At 47.7% G+C, this 23,170-nt stretch overlaps 1 protein-coding gene across 1 annotated transcript; it reads left to right on the forward strand.

Annotated features, from left to right (window-relative positions):
* Nucleotides 1–342: 342 nt before the first annotated feature.
* On the forward strand, nucleotides 343–18,440 carry fam89a (family with sequence similarity 89 member A). Its single transcript, XM_068020314.1, has 2 exons — nucleotides 343–704; nucleotides 15,254–18,440. Exons 1-2 carry the CDS (start codon nucleotides 447–449, stop codon nucleotides 15,536–15,538), a joined length of 543 nt encoding a protein of 180 aa, XP_067876415.1. The 5' UTR covers nucleotides 343–446; the 3' UTR covers nucleotides 15,539–18,440.
* Nucleotides 18,441–23,170: the final 4,730 nt, after the last annotated feature.

The raw sequence follows: 23,170 nt of genomic DNA on the forward strand, positions 1-23,170 counted from the left end.
CCGGAAAATAGCACAGTTGATCCCCGCGCCCTTTGCTTTGAGATCTGAGACTGGGATGAGTGCACTGAGCCTTAACACTGGCAATCAGGTTAAACCATATTTGGCATCTACAACCAGCACTGATCCGAAGGCAATCATTCTGGGAACTCAAGGACCACTGCCATTCACACAGCTGCACAACAACCCCGCCCCCTACCGTCGTGTCACGCATACGATTTGACGCCGCTCATCCGACTGACAGCCATTTGGACCAATCACAATGGCGTTCTGATAAACGCGCGTGGGCGGGGGACGGTTGACGTGACAGTTGGAAAGGGGGCGGCCGTTTGAATGCGGTTGAACGGGAAGGAGGCGCGTGCGCAGGATATGTGCGCCGCCCAGTCCCCAGTGAGAGAGCCGGACACTCCCCCTTCCCCCACCCGGAGCTGTTTGGGTTCGCAGCTGACATGGCCGGGAAGCTGGCGAATGGCGGTTTGGTGCCGAACACGACCTGCCTGGAGGGCCTGCCGCCGCTGCCCAAGAGCCTGAGCGGCCTGCTGAACTCGAGCGGCGGCTCGTGGCGCGAGATGGAGCGCGTGTACGCCAAGCGGTGCATGATCCAGGAGGACCTGAGCCGGGCCCGCACCGCCACCAGCCGCCACAACAGCCGGCCCAGCAAACCGGCTAACCTGGACGCTGCATTGGCCCTGCTGCGGAAAGAGATGGTGAGGGTGGAGCTGTGGAAGGGTAACCGTACACTGGCAGACATTGGGGAAGGGGCACAATATCGGGGATGGGTTGGGCATTGGGGAGGGGGGCATAATATCCGGGATGTGTTGTCGGGCATTGGGGAGGGGGGCACAATATCTGGGATGGGTTGGGCATTGGGGAGGGGGCACAATATCCGGGATGGGTTGGGCATTGGGGAGGGGGCACAATATCCAGGATGTGTTGGGCATTGGGGAGGGGGCACAATATCGGGGATGGGTTGGGCATTGGGAAGGGGGCACAATATCCAGGATGTGTTGGGCACTGGGGAGGGGGGCACAATATCCGGGATGTGTTGTCGGGCATTGGGGAGGGGGCACATTATCTGAGATGAGTTGGGCATTGGGAAGGGGGCACAATATCTGGGATGTGTTGGGCATTGGGGAGGGGGCACAATATCTGGGATGTGTTGGGCACTGGGGAGGGGGCACAATATCTGGGATGTGTTGGGCATTGGGGAGGGGGCATAATATCGGGGATGGGTTGGGCATTGGGGAGGGGGCACAATATCTGGGGTGTGTTGGGCACTGGGGAGGGGGCACAATATCTGGGGTGTGTTGGGCATTGGGGAGGGGATACAATATCTGGGATGTGTTGTTGGACACTGGGGAGGTGGCACGATATTGGTGATGGGCATTGGAGAGGGGGCACAATATTGGGAATGTGTTGTCGGGCATTGGGGAGGGGGCACAATATCGGGGATGTGTTGTCGGGCATTTGGGAGGGGGCACGATATCGGGGATGTGTTGTCGGGCATTGGGGGAGGCACAATATCTGGGATGTGTTGGCGGGCATTGGGGGAGGCACAATATTGGGGTGCACTGTCGGGCATTGGGGAGGGGGCACAATATCCGGGATGTGTTGGGCATTGGGGAGGGGGCACAATATCCGGGATGTGTTGGGCATTGGGGAGGGGGCACAATATCCGGGATGTGTTGGGCACTGGGGAGGGGGCACAATATCTGGGATGGGTTGGGCATTGGGGAGGGGGCATAATATCGGGGATGGGTTGGGCATTGGGGAGGGGGCACAATATCTGGGGTGTGTTGGGCACTGGGGAGGGGGCACAATATCTGGGGTGTGTTGGGCATTGGGGAGGGGGTACAATATCTGGGATGTGTTGTTGGACACTGGGGAGGTGGCACGATATTGGTGATGGGCATTGGAGAGGGGGCACAATATTGGGAATGTGTTGTCGGGCATTGGGGAGGGGGCACAATATCGGGGATGTGTTGTCGGGCATTTGGGAGGGGGCACGATATCGGGGATGTGTTGTCGGGCATTGGGGGAGGCACAATATCCGGGATGTGTTGTCAGGCATTGGGGAGGGGGCACAATATCCGGGATGTGTTGTCAGGCATTGGGGAGGGGGCACAATATCCGGGATGTGTTGTCAGGTATTGGGGAGGGAGCACAATATCCGGGATGTGTTGTCAGGCATTGGGGAGGGGGCACAATATCCGTGATGTGTTGGGCATTGGGGAGGGGGCACAATATCGGGGATGCGTTGTCGGGCATTGGGGAGGGGGCATGATATCTAGGATGTGTTGGGCATTTGGGAGGGGGCACGATATCGGGGATGTGTTGTCGGGCATTGGGGGAGGCACAATATCCGGGATGTGTTGGCGGGCATTGGGGGAGGCACAATATTGGGGTGCACTGTCGGGCATTGGGGAGGGGGCACAATATCCGGGATGTGTTGGGCATTGGGGAGGGGGCACAATATCCGGGATGTGTTGGGCATTGGGGAGGGGGCACAATATCGGGGATGGGTTGGGCATTGGGAAGGGGGCACAAAATCCAGGATGTGTTGGGCACTGGGGAGGGGGGCACAATATCCGGGATGTGTTGTCGGGCATTGGGGAGGGGGCACATTATCCGAGATGAGTTGGGCATTGGGAAGGGGGCACAATATCCAGGATGGGTTGGGCATTGGGAAGGGGGCACAATATCCAGGATGTGTTGGGCACTGGGGAGGGGGGCACAATATCCGGGATGTGTTGTCGGGCATTGGGGAGGGGGCACATTATCCGGGATGTGTTGGGCACTGGGGAGGGGGCACAATATCTGGGATGGGTTGGGCATTGGGGAGGGGGCATAATATCGGGGATGGGTTGGGCATTGGGGAGGGGGTACAATATCTGGGATGTGTTGTTGGACACTGGGGAGGTGGCACGATATTGGTGATGGGCATTGGAGAGGGGGCACAATATCGGGAATGTGTTGTCGGGCATTGGGGAGGGGGCACAATATCGGGGATGTGTTGTCGGGCATTTGGGAGGGGGCACGATATCGGGGATGTGTTGTCGGGCATTGGGGGAGGCACAATATCCGGGATGTGTTGGCGGGCATTGGGGGAGGCACAATATTGGGGTGCACTGTCGGGCATTGGGGAGGGGGCACAATATTGGGTTGCGCTGTCGGGCATTGGGGAGGGGGCACAATATCTGGGTGCGCTGTCGGGCATTGGGAGGGGGCACAATATGCGGAATGTGTTGGGCATTGGGGAGGGGGCACAATATGCGGGATGCGTTGTCGGGCATTGGGGAGGGGGAACAATATTGGGGTGCACTGTCAGGCATTGGGGAGGGGGCATAATATCGGGGATGTGTTGGGCACTGGGGAGGGGGCACAATATCCGGGATGTGTTGGGCATTGGGGAGGGTGCACAATATCCGGGATGTGTTGTTGGGCACTGGGGAGGGGGCACATTATCCGGGATGTGTTGGGCACTGGGGAGGGGGCACAATATCTGGGATGGGTTGGGCATTGGGGAGGGGGCATAATATCGGGGATGGGTTGGGCATTGGGGAGGGGGCACAATATCTGGGGTGTGTTGGGCACTGGGGAGGGGGCACAATATCTGGGGTGTGTTGGGCATTGGGGAGGGGGTACAATATCTGGGATGTGTTGTTGGACACTGGGGAGGTGGCACGATATTGGTGATGGGCATTGGAGAGGGGGCACAATATCGGGAATGTGTTGTCGGGCATTGGGGAGGGGGCACAATATCGGGGATGTGTTGTCGGGCATTTGGGAGGGGGCACAATATCTGGGGTGTGTTGGGCATTGGGGAGGGGGTACAATATCCGGGATGTGTTGGCGGGCATTGGGGGAGGCACAATTCCGGGATGTGTTGTCAGGCATTGGGGAGGGGGCACAATATCGGGGATGTATTGTCGGGCATTGGGGGAGGCACAATATCCGGGATGTATTGTCAGGCATTGGGGAGGGGGCACAATATCCGGGATGTGTTGTCAGGCATTGGGGAGGGGGCACAATATCCGGGATGTGTTGTCAGGCATTGGGGAGGGGGCACAATATCCGGGATGTGTTGTCAGGCATTGGGGAGGGAGCACAATATCCGGGATGTGTTGTCAGGCATTGGGGAGGGGGCACAATATCCGTGATGTGTTGTCGGGTATTGGGGAGGGGGCACAATATCGGGGATGCGTTGTCGGGCATTGGGGAGGGGGCATGATATCTGGGATGTGTTGGGCATTTGGGAGGGGGCACGATATCGGGGATGTGTTGTCGGGCATTGGGGGAGGCACAATATCCGGGATGTGTTGGCGGGCATTGGGGGAGGCACAATATTGGGGTGCACTGTCGGGCATTGGGGAGGGGGCACAATATCCGGGATGTATTGGGGAGGGGGCACAATATCCGGGATGTGTTGGGCATTGGGGAGGGGGCATAATATCGGGGATGGGTTGGGCATTGGGAAGGGGGCACAATATCCAGGATGTGTTGGGCACTGGGGAGGGGGCACATTATCCGAGATGAGTTGGGCATTGGGAAGGGGGCACAATATCCAGGATGGGTTGGGCATTGGGAAGGGGGCACAATATCCAGGATGTGTTGGGCACTGGGGAGGGGGGCACAGTATCCGGGATGTGTTGTCGGGCATTGGGGAGGGGGCACATTATCCGGGATGTGTTGGGCACTGGGGAGGGGGCACAATATCTGGGATGGGTTGGGCATTGGGGAGGGGGCATAATATCGGGGATGGGTTGGGCATTGGGGAGGGGGCACAATATCTGGGGTGTGTTGGGCACTGGGGAGGGGGACCAATATCTGGGGTGTGTTGGGCATTGGGGAGGGGGTACAATATCTGGGATGTGTTGTTGGACACTGGGGAGGTGGCACGATATTGGTGATGGGCATTGGAGAGGGGGCACAATATCGGGAATGTGTTGTCAGGCATTGGGGAGGGGGCACAATATCGGGGATGTGTTGTCGGGCATTTGGGAGGGGGCACGATATCGGGGATGTGTTGTCGGGCATTGGGGGAGGCACAATATCCGGGATGTGTTGGGCATTGGGGGAGGCACAATATTGGGGTGCACTGTCGGGCATTGGGGAGGGGGCACAATATTGGGTTGCGCTGTCGGGCATTGGGGAGGGGGCACAATATCTGGGTGCGCTGTCGGGCATTGGGAGGGGGCACAATATGCGGAATGTGTTGGGCATTGGGGAGGGGGCACAATATGCGGGATGCGTTGTCGGGCATTGGGGAGGGGGGACAATATTGGGGTGCACTGTCAGGCATTGGGGAGGGGGCATAATATCGGGGATGTGTTGGGCACTGGGGAGGGGGCACAATATCCGGGATGTGTTGGGCATTGGGGAGGGTGCACAATATCCGGGATGTGTTGTTGGGCACTGGGGAGGGGGCACAATATCCGGGATGTGTTGGGCACTGGGGAGGGGGCACAATATCTGGGATGGGTTAGGCATTGGGGAGGGGGCATAATATCGGGGATGTATTGTCGGGCACTGGGGGAGGCACAATATCCGGGATGTGTTGTCAGGCATTGGGGAGGGGGCACAATATCCGGGATGTGTTGTCAGGCATTGGGGAGGGAGCACAATATCCGGGATGTGTTGTCAGGCATTGGGGAGGGGGCACAATATCCGTGATGTGTTGTCGGGTATTGGGGAGGGGGCACAATATCGGGGATGCGTTGTCGGGCATTGGGGAGGGGGCACAATATTGGGGTGCACTGTCGGGCATTGGGGAGGGGGCACAATATTGGGGATGTGTTGTCAGGCATTGGGGAGGGGGCACAATATTGGGGTGCGTTGTCGGGCATTGGGGAGGGGGCACAATATGCGGGATGCGTTGTCGGGCATTGGGGAGGGGGCACGATATGCGGGATGCGTTGTCGGGCATTGGGGAGGGGGCACGATATGCGGGATGCGTTGTCGGGCATTGGGGAGGGGGCACGATATGCGGGATGCGTTGTCGGGCATTGGGGAGGGGGCACGATATGCGGGATGCGTTGTCGGGCATTGGGGAGTGGGCACGATATGCGGGATGCGTTGTCGGCCATTGGGGAGGGGGCACGATATCTGGGTGCGCTGTTGAGCACTGTGGAGGTGGCACAATATTGGGGTGCACTGTCGGGCATTGGGGAGGGGGCACAATATTGGGGATGTGTTGTCAGGCATTGGGGAGGGGGCACAATATTGGAATGCGTTGTCGGCCATTGGGGAGGGGGCACAATATGCAGGATGCGTTGGGCATTGGGGAGGGGGCACAATATGCGGGATGCGTTGTCGGGCATTGGGGAGGGGGGACAATATCCAGGATGCGTTGTCGGGTATTGGGGAGGGGGCACAATATCGGGGTGCACTGTCAGGCATTGGGGAGGGGCCACAATTTCACGGTGTCCTGTTGGGCACTGCGGTGAGGGCACAATATCTGGGTGTACTGTCGGCCATTGGGGAGGGGGCACAATATCTGGGTGCGCTGTTGGGCACTGTGGAGGTGGCACAATATTGGGGTGCACTGTTGGGCATTGGGAGAGGCACAATATTGGGGATGTGTTGTCAGGCATTGGGGAGGGGGCACAATTATGGGGTGCACTGTCGGGCATTGGGGAGGGGGCACAATATTGGGGTGCACTGTCGGGCATTGGGGAGGGGGCACAATATTGGGTTGCGCTATCGGGCATTGGGGAGGGGGGCACAATATCTGGGTGCGCTGTTGGGCATTGGGGAGGGGGCACAATATCGGGGTGCACTGTCAGGCATTGGGGAGGGGGCACAATATCAGGGTGTCCTGTTGGGCATGCGGCGAGGGCACAATATCTGGGTGTACTGTCGGCCATTGGGGAGGGGGCACAATATCCGGGATGCATTGTCGAGCATAGGGGAGGGGGCACATTATCTGGGTGCGCTGTTGGGCACTGTGGAGGTGGCACAATATCGGGGGGCACTGGGGAGGGGGCACAATGTTGGGGTGCACTGTTGGGTACTGGGACGGGGGCACCTAGGCTTATCTGGGGAGGGGGGTCAATATCGGGGTGTACTGTCAGGCACTGGGGAGAGGTGTGGGGTGCCTGACATCCAGGTTCCCTGTCAGATACTGGGGGAGAGGAGCTGGTAACTGGATGATTTGCCAGGCAACCCTGGAGGGCACTAATTCCCTGGTGTATGGAGCAGGTGTTCTACCAACCCCCATGTGTTCCAAACTATTGCCCAAGCTGAGCTGTTAGTTGGGTATGTGATCTGAAATATACAAATATTTAAGGGAATATGAACATAAATTCATACAGGAAAAGATCATCAGGTCGATCTCGCCTGTTGGATACTATTGTGAATCCTCAGCTGTTACACCCAGGTGCCAGTCTTCTAGTTTCTTGGAAGAGGCAAGATACCAGATTAGAAATTTGAGGCCATTTAGCAAAAAAAATAAAATCTGATGTACCTCTCCTAGCCCTCTAGGCAATCTAAATTAGTCTTGGATATCACATTAACCATAACATATTATTTAGGGCCCATCTCTTGTATAAAAGTAAAATACTACATATGCTAGAAATTTAAAATAAGAACATAAGAAATAGGAGCAGGAGTAGGCCATTCAGCCCCTCAAGCCTGCCCCGCCATTCCATAAGATCATGGCTGATCTGTCCTAGGCCTCAACTCCTCTTTCGGGCCTGCTCCGCCTAACTCTCAACTCCCCGAGATTTCAAAAGTTTATCTACCTCTTCCTTAAATACATTTAGTGACCTCGCCTCCACAACTCTCTGAGGCAGAGAATTTCAGAGATTCACCATCCTCTGAGAGAAGAAATTCCTTCGCATCTCAGTTTTAAATGTGTGTCCCCTTATTCTGTAATTATGTCCCCTAGTTCGAGATTCCCCCACTTGTGGAAACATCTTCTCAACATCTACCCTGTCAAGCCCCCTTAAAATCTTATATGTCACCTCTCATTCTTCTAAACTCCAATGAATAAAGGCCTAACCTGTTTAGCCGTTCTTGATAAGACAACCCCTTCATCCCAGGAATCAGCCTAGTGAGCCTTTTCTGAACTGCCTCCAATGCTAGTATATCCTTCTTTAAACACGGGAACCAAAACTGGACGCAGTACTCCAGGTGTGGCCTCACCAACACCCTGTACAGTTGTAACAAGACTTCCCTATTTTTAAACTCTAAACCCCTAGCAATAAAGGCCAAAATTCCATTTGCCTTCCTAATTACTTTCTGCACCTGCATGCTAACCTTTTGTGTTTCATGCACAAGAACACCCGATCCCTCTGTACTGCAATATTTTGTAGTATTTCTCCATCTAAATAATAATCTGCCTTTTTATTCTTCCTACCAAAGTGGATTACCTCACACTTTCCCACATTGAACACCATCTGCCAAGTTTTTACCCACTCACTTAACCTATCTATATCCCTTTGCAGATTCTGTGTCCTCATCACAACATGCCTTCCCAACTATTTCTGTATCGTCAGCAAATTTGGATATACTAAACTCTGTTCCTTCCTCTAAGTCATTAATATAGATAGTAAATAGTTGAGGCCCTAGGACCGATCCTTGTGGCATCCCACTAGTTACAGCTATCCAACCTGAAAAAGACCCATTGATCCCGACTGTCTGCCTTCTGTGTGTTAGCCAGTCCTCAATCCGTGCCAACACATTACCCCCAATACCCTGAGCTCTTATTTTGTGCAATAACCTTTTATGTGGCACCTTATCGAACGCCTTCTGAAAATCCAAATACACTACATCTGCCAGTTCCCCTTTATCCACTCTGCTTGCTATATCCTCAAAGAACTCTAACCAATTTGCCAAACGTGATTTCCCTTTCATAAAACTATGTTGACTCTGTTTGATTTCATTATGTTTTTCTAAATGTCCTGCTGCTACTTCCTTAATAATGGACTCTAGCATTTTCCCAAGGACTGATGTTCAGCTAACTGATCTGTAGTTTCCTGAATAAAAACAGAAAAGGCTAGAAATACTCAGTAGGCCTGGCAGCATCTGTGGCGAGAGGAACAGCATTACTGTTTCATCCGAATCTTCTCTTATGATGTTATCTCCAGTCCAGCTATCTTTACAGGGTGAATCAGCACCCACCAAGCTTGGAAAAGAACTGCCAAACATCTAAAATAAAAGCAAAATACTGCGGATGCTGGAAATCTGAAACAAAAACAAGAAATGCTGGAATCACTCAGCAGGTCTGGCAGCATCTGTGGAAAGAGAAGCAGAGTTAACGTTTCGGGTCAGTGACCCTTCTTCGGAACTGACAAATATTAGAAAAGTCACAGATTATAAACAAGTGAGGTGGGGGTTGGGCAAGAGATAACAAAGGAGAAGGTGCAGATTGGACCAGGCCACATAACTGACCAAAAGGTCACGGAGCAAAGGCAAACAATATGTTAATGGTGTGTTGAAAGACAAAGCATTAGTACAGATTAGGTGTGAATATACTGAATATTGAACATCAGCAAGTGCAAACCTGAAGAAGAACAACCTGAAAAAAACAGTGGGTAAGCAAACTGAACAAACTAAGATGAAATGAAATAAATGCAAAAAAAATTGTAAAAAATGTAAAAAGGAATGCAAAAAAAAGGAAGAAAAAATAACTAAAAATGACTAAAAATGAAAGTAAAGTGGGGGGCTGTCATGCTCTGAAATTATTGAACTCAATGTTCAGTCCGGCAGGCTGTAGTGTGCCTAATCGGTAGATGAGATGCTGTTCCTCGAGCTTGCGTTGATGTTCACTGGAACACTGCAGCAATCCCAGGACAGAGATGTGAGCATGAGAGCAGGGGGGAGTGTTGAAATGGCAAGCAACCGGAAGCTCAGGGTCCTGCTTGCGGACTGAGCGGAGATGTTCCGCAAAGCGGTCACCCAGTCTGCGCTTGGTCTCCCCAATGTAGAGGAGACCACACTGTGAGCAGCGAATACAGTATACTACATTGAAAGAAGTACAAGTAAATCGCTGCTTCACCTGAAAGGAGTGTTTGGGGCCTGGGATAGTGAGGAGAGAGGAGGTAAATGGGCAGGTATTACACCTCCTGCGATTGCAAGGGAAGGTGCCCTGGGACGGGGACGAGGTGGTGGGGGTAATGGAGGAGTGGACCAGGGTGTCACGGAGGGAACGATCCCTTCGGAATGCTGACAGGGGAAGGGAGGGGAAGATGCGACTGGTAGTGGCATCACGCTGGAGGTGGCGAAAATGGCGGAGGATGATCCTTTGGATATGGAGGCTGGTGGGATGAAAAGTGAGGACAAGGGGAACCCTGTCACGGTTCTGGGAGGGAGGGGAAGGGGTGAGGGTAGAGGTGCGGGGAATGGGTCGGACACGGTTGAGGGCCCTGTCAACCACAGTGGGGGGAAATCCTCGGTTGAGGAAAAAGGAGGTCATATCAGAAGCACCGTCATGGAAGGTAGCATCATCAGAGCAGATGCGTCGGAGACGGAGAAACTGGGAGAATGGAATGGAGTCCTTACAGGAGGTAGGGTGTGAAGAAGTGTAGTCGAGGTAGCTGTGGGAGTCAGTGGGCTTATAATGGATATTGGTAGACAACCTATCCCCAGAGATGGAGACAGAGAAGTCGAGGAAGGGAAGGGAAGTGTCAGAGATGGACCATGTAAAGGTGAGAGAAGGGTGGAAATTGGAAGCAAAGTTGATAAAGTTTTCTAGTTCGGGGCGGGAGCAGGAAACGGCACCGATACAGTCATCAATGTACCGGAAAAAGAGTTGGGGGAGGGGGCCTGAGTAGGACTGGAACAAAGAATGCTCGACATATCCCACAAAAAGACAGGCATAACTAGGACCCATGCGGGTACCCATAGCGACACCTTTTACTTGAAGGAAATGCATGGAGTTGAAGGAGAAGTTGTTCAATGTGAGAACAAGTTCAGCCAGGCGGAGGAGGGTGTTGGTGGATGGGAACTGGTTGGGCCTCTGTTCCAGGAAGAAGCGGAGAGCCCTCAAACCATCCTGGTGGGGGATGGAGGTGTAGAGCGATTGGACGTCCATAGTGAAGAGGAGGCGGTTGGGACCAGGAAACTGGAAATTGTCAAAATGACGTAGGGCGTCAGAAGAGTCACGGATGTAGGTGGGAAGAGACTGGACCAGCGGAGAAAAGATAGAGTCTAGATAGGAAGAAATAAGTTCAGTTGGGCAGGAGCAAGCTGACACAATGGGTCTGCCGGGACAGTCCCGTTTGTGGATTTGTGGACCGTGACAGGGTTCCCCTTGTCCTCACTTTTCATCCCACCAGCCTCCATATCCAAAGGATCATCCTCCGCCATTTTCGCCACCTCCAGCGTGATGCCACTACCAGTCGCATCTTCCCCTCCCTTCCCCTGTCAGCATTCCGAAGGGATCGTTCCCTCCGTGACACCCTGGTCCACTCCTCCATTACCCCCACCACCTCGTCCCCGTCCCAGGGCACCTTCCCTTGCAATCGCAGGAGGTGTAATACCTGCCCATTTACCTCCTCTCTCCTCACTATCCCAGGCCCCAAACACTCCTTTCAGGTGAAGCAGCGATTTACTTGTACTTCTTTCAATGTAGTATACTGTATTCGCTGCTCACAGTGTGGTCTCCTCTACATTGGGGAGACCAAGCGCAGACTGGGTGACCGCTTTGCGGAACATCTCCGCTCAGTCCGCAAGCAGGACCCTGAGCTTCCGGTTGCTTGCCATTTCAACACTCCCCCCTGCTCTCATGCTCACATCTCTGTCCTGGGATTGCTGCAGTGTTCCAGTGAACATCAACGCAAGCTCGAGGAACAGCATCTCATCTACCGATTAGGCACACTACAGCCTGCCGGACTGAACATTGAGTTCAATAATTTCAGAGCATGACAGCCCCCCACTTTACTTTCATTTTTAGTCATTTTTAGTTATTTTTTCTTCCTTTTTTTTGCATTCCTTTTTACATTTTTTACAATCTTTTTTTGCATTTATTTCATTTCATCTTAGTTTGTTCAGTTTGCTTACCCACTGTTTTTTTCAGGTTGTTCTTCTTCAGGTTTGCACTTGCTGATGTTCAATATTCAGTATATTCACACCTAATCTGTACTAATGCTTTGTCTTTCAACACACCATTAACATATTGTTTGCCTTTGCTCCGTGACCTTTTGGTCAGTTATGTGGCCTGGTCCAATCTGCACCTTCTCCTTTGTTATCTCTTGCCCAACCCCCACCTCACTTGTTTATAATCTGTGACTTTTCTAATATTTGTCAGTTCCGAAGAAGGGTCACTGACCCGAAACGTTAACTCTGCTTCTCTTTCCACAGATGCTGCCAGACCTGCTGAGTGATTCCAGCATTTCTTGTTTTTGTGCCAAACATCTAACTTGGTTCTTAACCTTGTAATTTATGTACTCAGTAGTGCTAGATTTTTTTTAAAGATTTTACTTTTGTCCATACAATTAATTTTAAGCTAAATTTCAGCCAGTGTTTCCACTTTGGGGAGAGTGTAAAAATGTCCAGTTGGCATTGACCAATGCCAAGATGTTTGTATCTGCAGATGCAGACTAAGGTTGTTCCTTGTTTCCCCTTCCCTCCACCTCCCCAAAAGCGATATTGTCTGATGTCATTGGGCCCTTCTCCACTCATTCCCACTGTCTGAGTGACATAGCAATAAGGATGGAGTGCTGGTCCCTGCTGCCTTTTCGACTCTTCATCCAGTGCATTTCTCACAGCACAAAGTTGGCTTCCTCAGGCTGTGAGCCAAAGTGTGACGTAACATGTAGAATAATATGGAGTAGTATGCCCTTGGCAAACAATAGACCTGTTTGCCCAGGAATTTACCTGTGGTAATGACATTGTCACCACATTTATGTTTAGGATTTCCACTGCACGTCCACCTCACTTCAAAGGATGCTTTAAATGTCAAATTTTTGTCTTGCAAGTTCCTCCACAGCCTCGTCGCACCTTTTCTCTGCGATCTATTCCATTCCTTTTGATGTCTTTCTCCCGAATCTCTGACTCCAAATTTCATGGCACAGCCTGGAGCTGCTTCAGTCCTACTATCTGGAGCTACCCCCGCCCCCTCCCCCCTCCTATATTGCATCTATAGTGTGTAAGTCTTTGGGCTATCTATTCACTGAGATTGGATGCAAGAATGGTGCCATATAAAAAGATAAAAACTTTTTGGAAGCATAAGGTGTTCTTTATTTTTGTATTACATAAAGAAAAGCTGTATTAATTGTAATTAAATAAGTCTGATCGTTACCAGTGCTCTGTATGTTCGCTTGCTGTGAAGTAAAACACCAAGTGTTTTCTCGGTCAGCTTTTGAAACAATTGAAAAGGCAAGTGTAGACGTGTGGGAGACATGTGTGAAAGACATGAATATCCAATTCAGATCACTGGGGGTATTAATGTTAAATCCCTAGGTTAGCCCACCCTGAACATGTGACTGTCTTATGGGAGTGATTAGCACCACTATAACCCAGGAGAATATCTAAGATTAAGTTTGTAACCTTTTATTTCTTATTGAACAGAGGTGTTTCCTTGGTTACCCTTCAGTCCTCTGACTGCTTATATATCCAAGGAAGATTGATAAATTATGATCAGAGCCTCTTTGAATGACTTCCCTCTCAGCCTAGGGTGCCTGTCGACAGAGCCTCACAATGTGTCCATCTTGAGTTCTACTAACTTATTTTTAGAACCAGCACTTTCTACAATTGCCTGCACCAATTGTTTCATATCCTCCTTTAGTAGACCTATGTTTCAAGTTGCACCATCGTTTGTAAAATCTGATGCTAAGTTTTTAAGACTGTACCATACCTTCATTCTAAAATACCCTTAACTATTTTCACTTGTACACACCTCGTGTCGAAGCTGTTATTATTTCCTTTCGTATTCTTTACTCGCCTTTTCTTAGGTATTCCCTTTTAGCCCTTCTAATCTCTCCACCTCCCCTCTAGTTTTTTTTATATTACTCATAATTTTCTTTTTGTATTCCTGGTCCTAGTTTTATCATTTTCCCTTAAGTTTTAATTTTAAACTTTCTTTATCCACAGCCTGTAGAAATAAAACTCTTTTCTCCAGCCATCTCTCATTTAAAGACTCCCCCATGTTGATTTTGCTGTCTTGTTTAACTTTTCTACTCAGTTAATTTGGCAAGATAAAACTATAAGTTGCATTCATATGGTGCCTTCAGTTTAGAAAAATGCCCCAAGTTACTTCACAGGCCATGAAAAAACCTGATGCTGAGCAAAGGAGGATAGGTTATGTGGGGTGACCAAAAGCTTGGTTGTGGACTTCAATTTTAAGGAGGAAAATGAGGTGGAGTCAGTTTGCGAAGGAATTCCAGGGAGTTGGTCCCAGCCAGCAGATGGCCCCTTGGGAAAAGATTGGGAGATGCACAGGAATCTGGAGTCAAGGGCAGAGTTCTAGTTTGGGGTGATTGTAGGGCTGAAAGAAGTTGGAGAGAAGGAGCGGTATGGTGAAGATCTCTTATCTTATTGAACTTTGCCCATTTTCTTGTCCATCCTACATGTCTTTGACTCTTTGATATCCATTTCTATTTTTACATTGAGTCTAACTATATGTTGTTGCTATTTCTAAATTGGGCTCCATATGCACTAGCCAGTAGGCTGGTATGCCTACTTTGAATGGATGACTGTGGAATCAAACCCTCTTGACTGCAGGAGAATATAGAAGCTGAAAAATGAGTGGGATCTTTTGCACTGATATGGCAAATCCCCAGACTGGATCCAGGAAATTCTCCTTGTCCAGCTATGCTCCCTCTGATGGGGGTAGGGCCATGTTTGGAGTGGATGGAGGTTCCAACCCCAAATAAGGAACTGTAGAAACTGATGAGAAAGCCAAGGATGCAGTCTCATTCTTGGCCCTTCCTTTATGCTCCTTGGCAAGAGTGTGCTGGAACAGCCATGAATTTTCAGCCTCTGTGTATTTTAGAAAGTGATGATTCTCTTATTTAGATTAGTAATGCTGTTGACCAATAGTCCAGATCCACCTTAACTATGTTATAGTATAGTTTTCCACCAATGGATGCACCTCTCAGGTTTAGTTTCCCTTCACTTAAAATTGAAACTATGCCTCGATTAGATATAAATTTCTTGTGGACAAATCACACGTGCATACATTTACTGTGAATTTTAATTCCCTTTTAGCTTGTGTGGAATTTTAGTGGTCGTGATACACTAATGGATACAAGTGCAAGTCATTGTGATGCTGGTTTAAAAATTTTGCCTTTTATTTTCTTCCCAAAAACTAAAGGTTGGTCTGCGCCAGTTGGATATGTCATTACTATGTCAGCTGTGGTCTCTCTATGAATCCATTCAGGAATATAAAGGAACATGCCAGGACTTGTCAGCTGCAGCTAATTCTGATTGCTCCTATGCATTGGAAAACGGATACTTCGATGAAGAGGAGGAATATTTCCAGGAACAAAGCATTGTGGAAAATGGGAAGGCTGACAACTTGGAGACAAATCTTGCAGTGCCTAAAACTCTCAATTCCCGAGACCAGTGGATGCAGGATTCCTTTCATATCACTATATAGCAGATGTTCTACAGCTTTGACCTTCACACTGTTTCTGACATTGTACTGTTGTAGATTTTGAAACTGATTAGAGTGAGGGTCAATATTGTTTGTTTGGGGAGAAATGTGGTGGGTTGGGTGGAAAGAGAGACAGTAAAGTTTTCATATTTCATTAAGCTAATTTACTTATAAGCTGTCATTAGTAGCATAAACACCATACATTGAAGAATCCTTTGACAAGCTTGGTACATAAAATGCCTTTTTTGGAAAGAGTAAGTTGGGTTTTTTTTTTGAGCCAGGTACACTCTTTTTGCAGACTCCACAGTAGGTATTTGAAATTTCTATAGGACTGGGTCATGCCCACTCTTTCTAGATGCTGAAAATAGCATTTTGTTGGGTCATGCTACCTGGTATACTGAGCAATCAAAGTGACAAAGGCGGATTGGTCATCAAGCTGGTGAACAAATGAGAATTCTGTCGGCGTCATCAATGTAAAACACTGTGACTACTGTGTTAAGGGCTGAGGACTTTTTAAAGTAATTTTATAAAATTGGCTTCAGTAAACTGAATGTAACCAACTTTTTTTTCTCCTATTTACAATTCCAATTGTGGGATGAGCAAAATTGCAGTGAAGGATAAAACTGATTCTTCTAATAGTCATATTGCACCAGAGTGAAAGACCAACCCCTGCCACGAGAGTGCTTTGTGCTGACTATAAGATGCCATGGGTGAGAGTTTGATGCAAGTCTGCATGCCGGACAAGTCCAATGCTCTCTGTTTTGAAGAGCTGTCCAGCAGTCTGGACTAGAATAAACTGGAAAAAGTTTTAAGCCATTGTGAATATATAATTAGTGTATTTAGCTAGACAAATGAAGTAAAAGCATCTTTGAGTGTTATTAAATTGAGAATTTCATATTAATGACATTGGTAGCTCTGGTCTGTTTTGCTCCACATTAAATCCAGGAAAGTTGATTTTACATTACCTGGTCTAATGATCCAAAATGCAAATGGTGTGCAGGCTAGGAGCTAGTCTGGGTGGTGTACATCTCCTGTAGAAATGTTCCTGGGAATTGGTAAATATAGTTTGGAGTGCTATATCAGTACCACTCATTACACAAAAAATTAACCAATTGAAAACATTATCTCAGCTACCAGCAAATAATTCAAAGATGGTTGGATTGACCCTGAGGTAATTATAAGATAAATATAGGAGTATGATTTGAATTTATTAACATAACAGCAATATTTTACTGCAGAATAAATTGCATCAATGTTGAGCCTCTTTAGTGTGTTAAGTGGGAGAGAACCAAATCCCATCACCTAAATGTAGCATACTTGAATTGTTAGCAGGAACTAATCTCCACAGTCATATGTAGCATTCATTATAAATATTATTTATTTTTATAAACCTCTATTGCTGAGGTACTGTGGGTTTTCAAAGTAAAATGATCCACAATTAAAACATAGCAGGCATATCTGAGCTTCATTGAGGAGATCGATAGCTTTTATAATCTCAGAATTAAATTGGTTTTGTTATACATGGAAGATAAATCTGCAGCAAGCACTTTCAAAATAGAGTGCATTTTCTTATCTGTATAGAACTCTACAATGAGAGTGCATTTGCTTGAATTCTTCCGTGGTTTGCTAATCGCTTTGTAATTGCTGATTTTTGTATCTGCAGTTTGCAGTGTTGAACTGTCAATACAGCTGTGTTTTTTGAACATTATTTCTAATTTATAAAAGTTTGGTGTGGAATTCTAAATGAACACTTGTATTTAAATGTTTTGGTCACTTTTTATAAGGGGATAGAAATACAGTTTAAGATCTTTTTGCACAGGCCTTTTTCTGGTTTTGGACCTACATTTCAAGCTCTGTAGTTGTCCTGTATGAGGTGTTCAGACTGGGTATTGGTGCAGCACCCCAGCAGGAGTAACTGGGATTTTGGAGCATTGCAGGGAAGTTTAACATCACTTGATAACAACTGATCATTAGAACGTGTTAAAAGGCTATTATGCTTGTGTACTGCATCTTGGTCTAGCCTCCTGCCCAATCAGTTGGTTGATTTAGATAGTTCATGGCATAATCTTATAACTTTAAGCTATAAAATAAATTATATTTGTTATCTAATCAAAAGACTGCAAAATCAACAAGTCTTCCAATTTGCTATACTGAAAAATGTATCCAGAGAAAGCAGTTTCTTTTTTAGCAGCTGGGATGTTCAATATAACAAATATACTTTTTGTCTTTTTGCACCTGTATATTCCAAATGTTAGCTCTTAAAACATTAGCTCCCATTGCTGCAGTTATGGGTTACTTGTGAGACACTGATCTGCATGCCGTGTAAGGTGCTCCATTTTGTAATGGCTCAAAGATACCTGGGAAGGAGGAACCTTTTATATTACTACATCTGTTATTGAAGAAATAAAGTACTTTTAGATGCCCAGCTTGAAAGTTGTATACACAAACTTTTAAATGCATTTCATTTATTATTTTTTAAAGTTTTGGTGTGAATTTTATTTTCTAAAAATCCTTATTTTTTAGTGTGCAACGTAAAGGCCTGCTTGGGTTTGTAAAGAAAAACCGACCCGAGTCCGACAGAACCACATCCGACCTGGCCCGAGTCCTTCCATTTTTTCCCACGCCCACCCCGACCATCAGTTAACTTACCTTTCATTTTTGACTTTGTTGATGATCTGCAGAAGCTTAAAATAACTGTAACGAAACCACCTTTCTAGTACAAAAATTAAATTAACATTGGAGCCATTTACCTGTGATAGTGTGTCTGACCCGACCCGACCCAAACCCAACACGTCGTCTGGTTCGGGTCGGGTAGCAGGCCTTTAGTGCAGCGACCAAATGCACAACAATAGTGAAAAATGCATGTTTTCGTAAAGGATAATAAAGCTAAATAACTGCTAATGTATCATTTGCTTCTGTCTCAAAATTTGTGTGTGCATGTTTGTGTTCCTTATTCCACTTGGACAACTTGCTGAAGGGTATGTGTGTTCTGGTTCTGCAAGTCAGTAAACCCCTATCTCACCAGCACCACCCCGCCCCCTGCCCACATATGACACTAGTGAGACTAGGCAAGTGTGTGTAAGGTCCAAGATCCTTGCACCTAATTCAGTGCATACTGTATATTTCCATGACATAACATTGTATATAGCTCTGTCACCAATAGGTCAAATTGAGCTCATGTGTTGTAACAATTGTGCAGTGTTCACAGAGTCCTTGGCATAAATTGTTTTCTTGTACTGCGGGTTCCAGAATTCTATAATGGGATGCTCAAAACTGCACACAGTGGCCGAACCAATTTTTTTTTGTTTTTATTACTTTTTTATTCGTTTGGAGAATGTGGGTGTTGCTGGCTAGGCCAGCATTTGTTGCCCATCCCTAATTGCCCTTAGAAGGTGGTGGTGAGTGCCTTTTTGAACCGCTGCGGTCCTTGGGGTGATACACCAACAGTACTGTTAGGAAGGGAGTTCCAGGATTTTGACTCAGCGACAGTGAAGGAACAGCGATGTATTTCCAAGTCAAGATGGTGTGTGACTTGGAGGGGAACTTGCAGGTGGTGCTGTTTCTATTCATCATCTGCCCTTATCCTTCTAGGTGGTAGAGGTCGTGGGTTTGGAAGGTGCCTTGGTGCGTTGCTGCAGTGCATCTTGTAGATGGTTAACACTGCTATCGCTCTTTATCGGTGGTGGAGGGTGTAAATGTTGAAGGTGGTAGATGGGTGCCAATCAAGCGGGGCTACTTTTGTTCTGGACGATATTGAGCTTCCTGAGTGTTGTTGGAGCTGCACTCATCCAGGCAAGTGGAAAGTATTCCATCACACTCCTGACTTGTGTTTTCTAGATGGTGGACAGGTAATGGGGAGATAGTAGGTGAGTTACTCGCCACAGAATTCCGAGCCTCTGACCTGCTCTTGTAGCCATAGCATTTATGTGGCTACTCCAGTTCAGTTTCTGGTAGATGGTGACCCCCCCAAGGATGTTGATAGTGGGGAATTCAGTGATGGTAATGCCATTGAATGTTGAGGGGAGATGGTTGGATTCTTTCTTGTTTGAGATGATCATTGCCTGGCACTTGTGTGGCACGAATGTAACTTACCACTTATCAGCCCAGATCTTGCTGCATCTGGACATGGACTGCTTCAGAATCTGAGGAGTCGCCAGTAGTGCTGAACATTGTGCAAGCACCAGCGAACATCCCCACTTCTGACCTTATGATGGAGGGAAGGTCATTGATGAAGCAGCTGTAGGTGGTTGGGCTGAGGACCACTACCTTGAGGAGCTCCTGCATTGATGGTCTGGGACTGAGATGATTGACCTCCACAACCACAACCATCTTCCTTTGTGTATAGGTATGACTGCAACCAATGGAGAGTTTTCCCCTGATACCCATTGACTTCAGTTTTGTTAGGGCTCCTTGATGCCATACTCGGTCAAATGCTACCTTGATGTCAAGGGCAGTCACTCTCCCCTCTGGAGTTCAGCTCTTTTGTCCATGTTTGTATCAAGGCTGAAATGAGGTCAGAAGCTGAGTGGCCCTGGCGGAGCCCAAACTGAGCGGCAGTGAGCAGGTTATTGCTCAGACAGTGCTGCTTGAAAGCACTGTTGATGACCCCTTCCATCACTGCTGACGATTGGGAGAAGACTGATAGGACGGTAGTTGGGTTGGATTTGTCCTGCTTTTTGTGCAGAGGACACACCTGGGAAATTTTCCATATTGCTGGGTAGATGCCAGTGCTGTAGCTGTACTGGAACAGCTTGGCTAGGGGCGTGGCTAGTTCTGGAGCACAAGTCTTCAGTATTATTGCTGGAATGTTGTCAGGGCCCGTAACCTTTGCAGTATTTCTTCTGTTCTACATCCCTTATCTAAAATCCCCAAACTCTTGCCATTTTTTATGATTTTATCTATCTGCACTTTCAATGAATTGTGTTTAAATCTCTAGGTCCCAGGTTTATCTGCATCTTTCAGGGTCTTTCTGTTGAGTATGTATTCCCACTCCTCATGCATTAAGTTGCATCTCCTTTTTATTTGCTCATTCTGCGAACCTGTCTTCCTGAAGTCTTTTACAATCCTACTTGCTACCCCCTACTTATGTGCCATCAGCGACCTTTGAGATGGTGTTCTTTACACCCAAGTTCAAAACTGCTCTGTGTACCGAGAATCAAAGTCTTTGATGGGGTGAAAATTGAGAGGCAGGAGGTACTGCAAAGGCCGGCTATGCTTAAGAGTTGATAAGTCACCTGGTCACTGGTTTGCTGCCAAGGTTGCCAAAGGAGGTGGGGGTGGATACAGCGGAAGAGCTTACCATAATCTTCCAGGCTTTCCTAGATCCGGAGGAGATGCCAGAGGATTGGAGAAAGTGTGTAAGGACAGTCCTAGCAACTACAGGCCAGTCAGTTTAACATCATTGGTGGGTTGGAGAAGCTGGGGTTGTTCTTCTTAGAGTAAAGGAGATTGCAGGGAGATTTGATAAAAGTGTACAAGATTATGAAAGGTTTAGATAAGGTAGGCAAAGAAAAACTTCCCCTTACAAGGACTAGGGAGCACAGATTTAAGGCTTTGGGCAACAGATGCAGGGGGGATATGAAGAAGAGCTTTTTATACAGTGAATGTTAATGAGCTGGAATTCACTGCCTACGAGGGTGGTGGAAGCAGGAACAATCAACGGTTTCAAAAGGAAATTGAATGGGCATTTGAAGGAAGTAAATTTGCAGGGCTACGGGGATAGAGTGAGGGAATGAGACTGATTGGATTGCTGTACAGAGAGCCAGCATTGACTCAATGGGCCAAATGGCCTCCTTTTGTGCCATTAATTACTCTATGAATTGAGTACAGATTCATGCAATGCAGTGCAGGCCAGGGGTTTGAATGTGAAAATCATTGGCACTCTCTAATATGCTGCCTGATAAACTTATAAAGCTTGGGCAAAATAACTATGTGACTGGGAGTTACTGGTGTATCTGTTTCCTAAATGCTCAAGTTCAATTTCCTGTTTGTTTAAATTCCCCACTGCCTTCCTCAATCTAAACTGCAAAATTGACAGCAGATTATCTGAGAGCCGGAACCAGAGGTTGAGGCTGAGAGGCTCATTTCATTTTAAAAAATAAATCGGCCTAATCCCAAGGATCATCTTTTGTTGGGGAGGAAATGACGAAGAGGGAAGCATAGTAGTTTTGCTATCAGAAATAGAGCAGTAAAGCTCCCTAAATGTACCAAGTACAAAGTCAGTTTAATTGTAGCAGACAGCAAATGTGTTTCCTGTGGGTCTTGTGTTCCCATGGGATCAGAGTGTTTGGGTATTCCTGTTTATTCTGTGTGGTTTGTAAGTTCTTGTAAGGTTTGTGTCTAATGGTGTGTTCCTCTTTATTTCAGCATGTTCCTCTTTATTTTAGTGTGTTCCTGTATAGTATGCTCCTGTATGTTTGGCGTATTTCTGGCAAGCTTCGGATTTAAATCGGCATGGTTGGTTACTCAGTGGTCTCCAGGGTAAAGGGCCACAATCTGCATGTGAAATTTAGCTCTGAAATTTCAGTCAGTATGGGGAGGCTGAATCTTCCAACTGTCCTCTTGCTACATCTCCAGACAACATTGGGGACTTGTCTGAGAGCTGTCTCAGGTTATCTCAGGAATTCTGCCCATTCCTACCAAAAAGGTGATTTGGTAGAGGTCTTCTAAATTTTGAAGGGTTAAGAGAGTAGATAAAAGAGCAAAGGTACCAGGTTTAGGCAGAGAGCAAGAGAAGCTTTGTTCACACAGAGGCAGTGGAATACAGTACCAGAGTTAATGATTGAAGCAGAGACCGTGTCACATTTAAGAATAGGTTAAAGAAAGAACTTGCATTTCACCACCTCAGGATGTCCTAAATCCCTTTACAGCCACTGAAGTAATTTTGAAGTGCAGTCACTGTTAATGTCCCCCAAGAATCTATCCTTGGACCTCCTATTTTTCATCTATACTGCCCCTCTGCCTCTTTTCTGCAGTCTTGTCTGTGGCCAGGTGGCCCTGGAGAAGGAGCAAAGAGTGTTTGTCAGTATGCTTGAGGCCTTCCAGGACTGATGGGTGTTGTGGGACAACCTTACAAACAGGATCACCTGAAGAGCTGCAAGTGAAGATACTAGAGGAAGTGATGTCGTGTCACATATGACCAGGTAGTTGTGGGTGGAGCTCAGCAGAGTGAGTGGTGTTTAAATCTAGCTCACGCAGTAACTATTGGTATATACGTTCCAGTTCAGTTTGTTTCTACTGTGACTACCCACTTTTTTTTAATGTTTGTGCTTGGAGCCAGTGCTGTTCATTCTACAGTCAATTGACACTGTCTCTGTACTAATGCTTTGTCTTTCACCACACCATTAACATACCATTTGCCTTTGCTCCATGACATTCTGGTCAGTTATTCTCTGTGACCTTTTCCTATCAACACCTCTTTTGTTATCTCTTGCCCCAACCCCGCTTTACTTGCTTAAAACCTTTTACATTTCTCATATTTGTCAGTTCTGATGAAGGGTCACTGACCTGAAACGTTAACTCTGCTTCTCTCTCCACAGATGCTGCCAGACCTGCTGAGTATTTCCAGCATTTCTTGTTTTTATTTAATAAAACCCACATTTTATTGGGATGTTACTTGTAGTCCTGTCAGTCTTA

The sequence above is a fragment of the Heterodontus francisci genome, chromosome 3 (genome assembly GCF_036365525.1).
Source record: "Heterodontus francisci isolate sHetFra1 chromosome 3, sHetFra1.hap1, whole genome shotgun sequence".
In the NCBI taxonomy this organism is placed as follows: Eukaryota; Metazoa; Chordata; class Chondrichthyes; order Heterodontiformes; family Heterodontidae; genus Heterodontus; species Heterodontus francisci.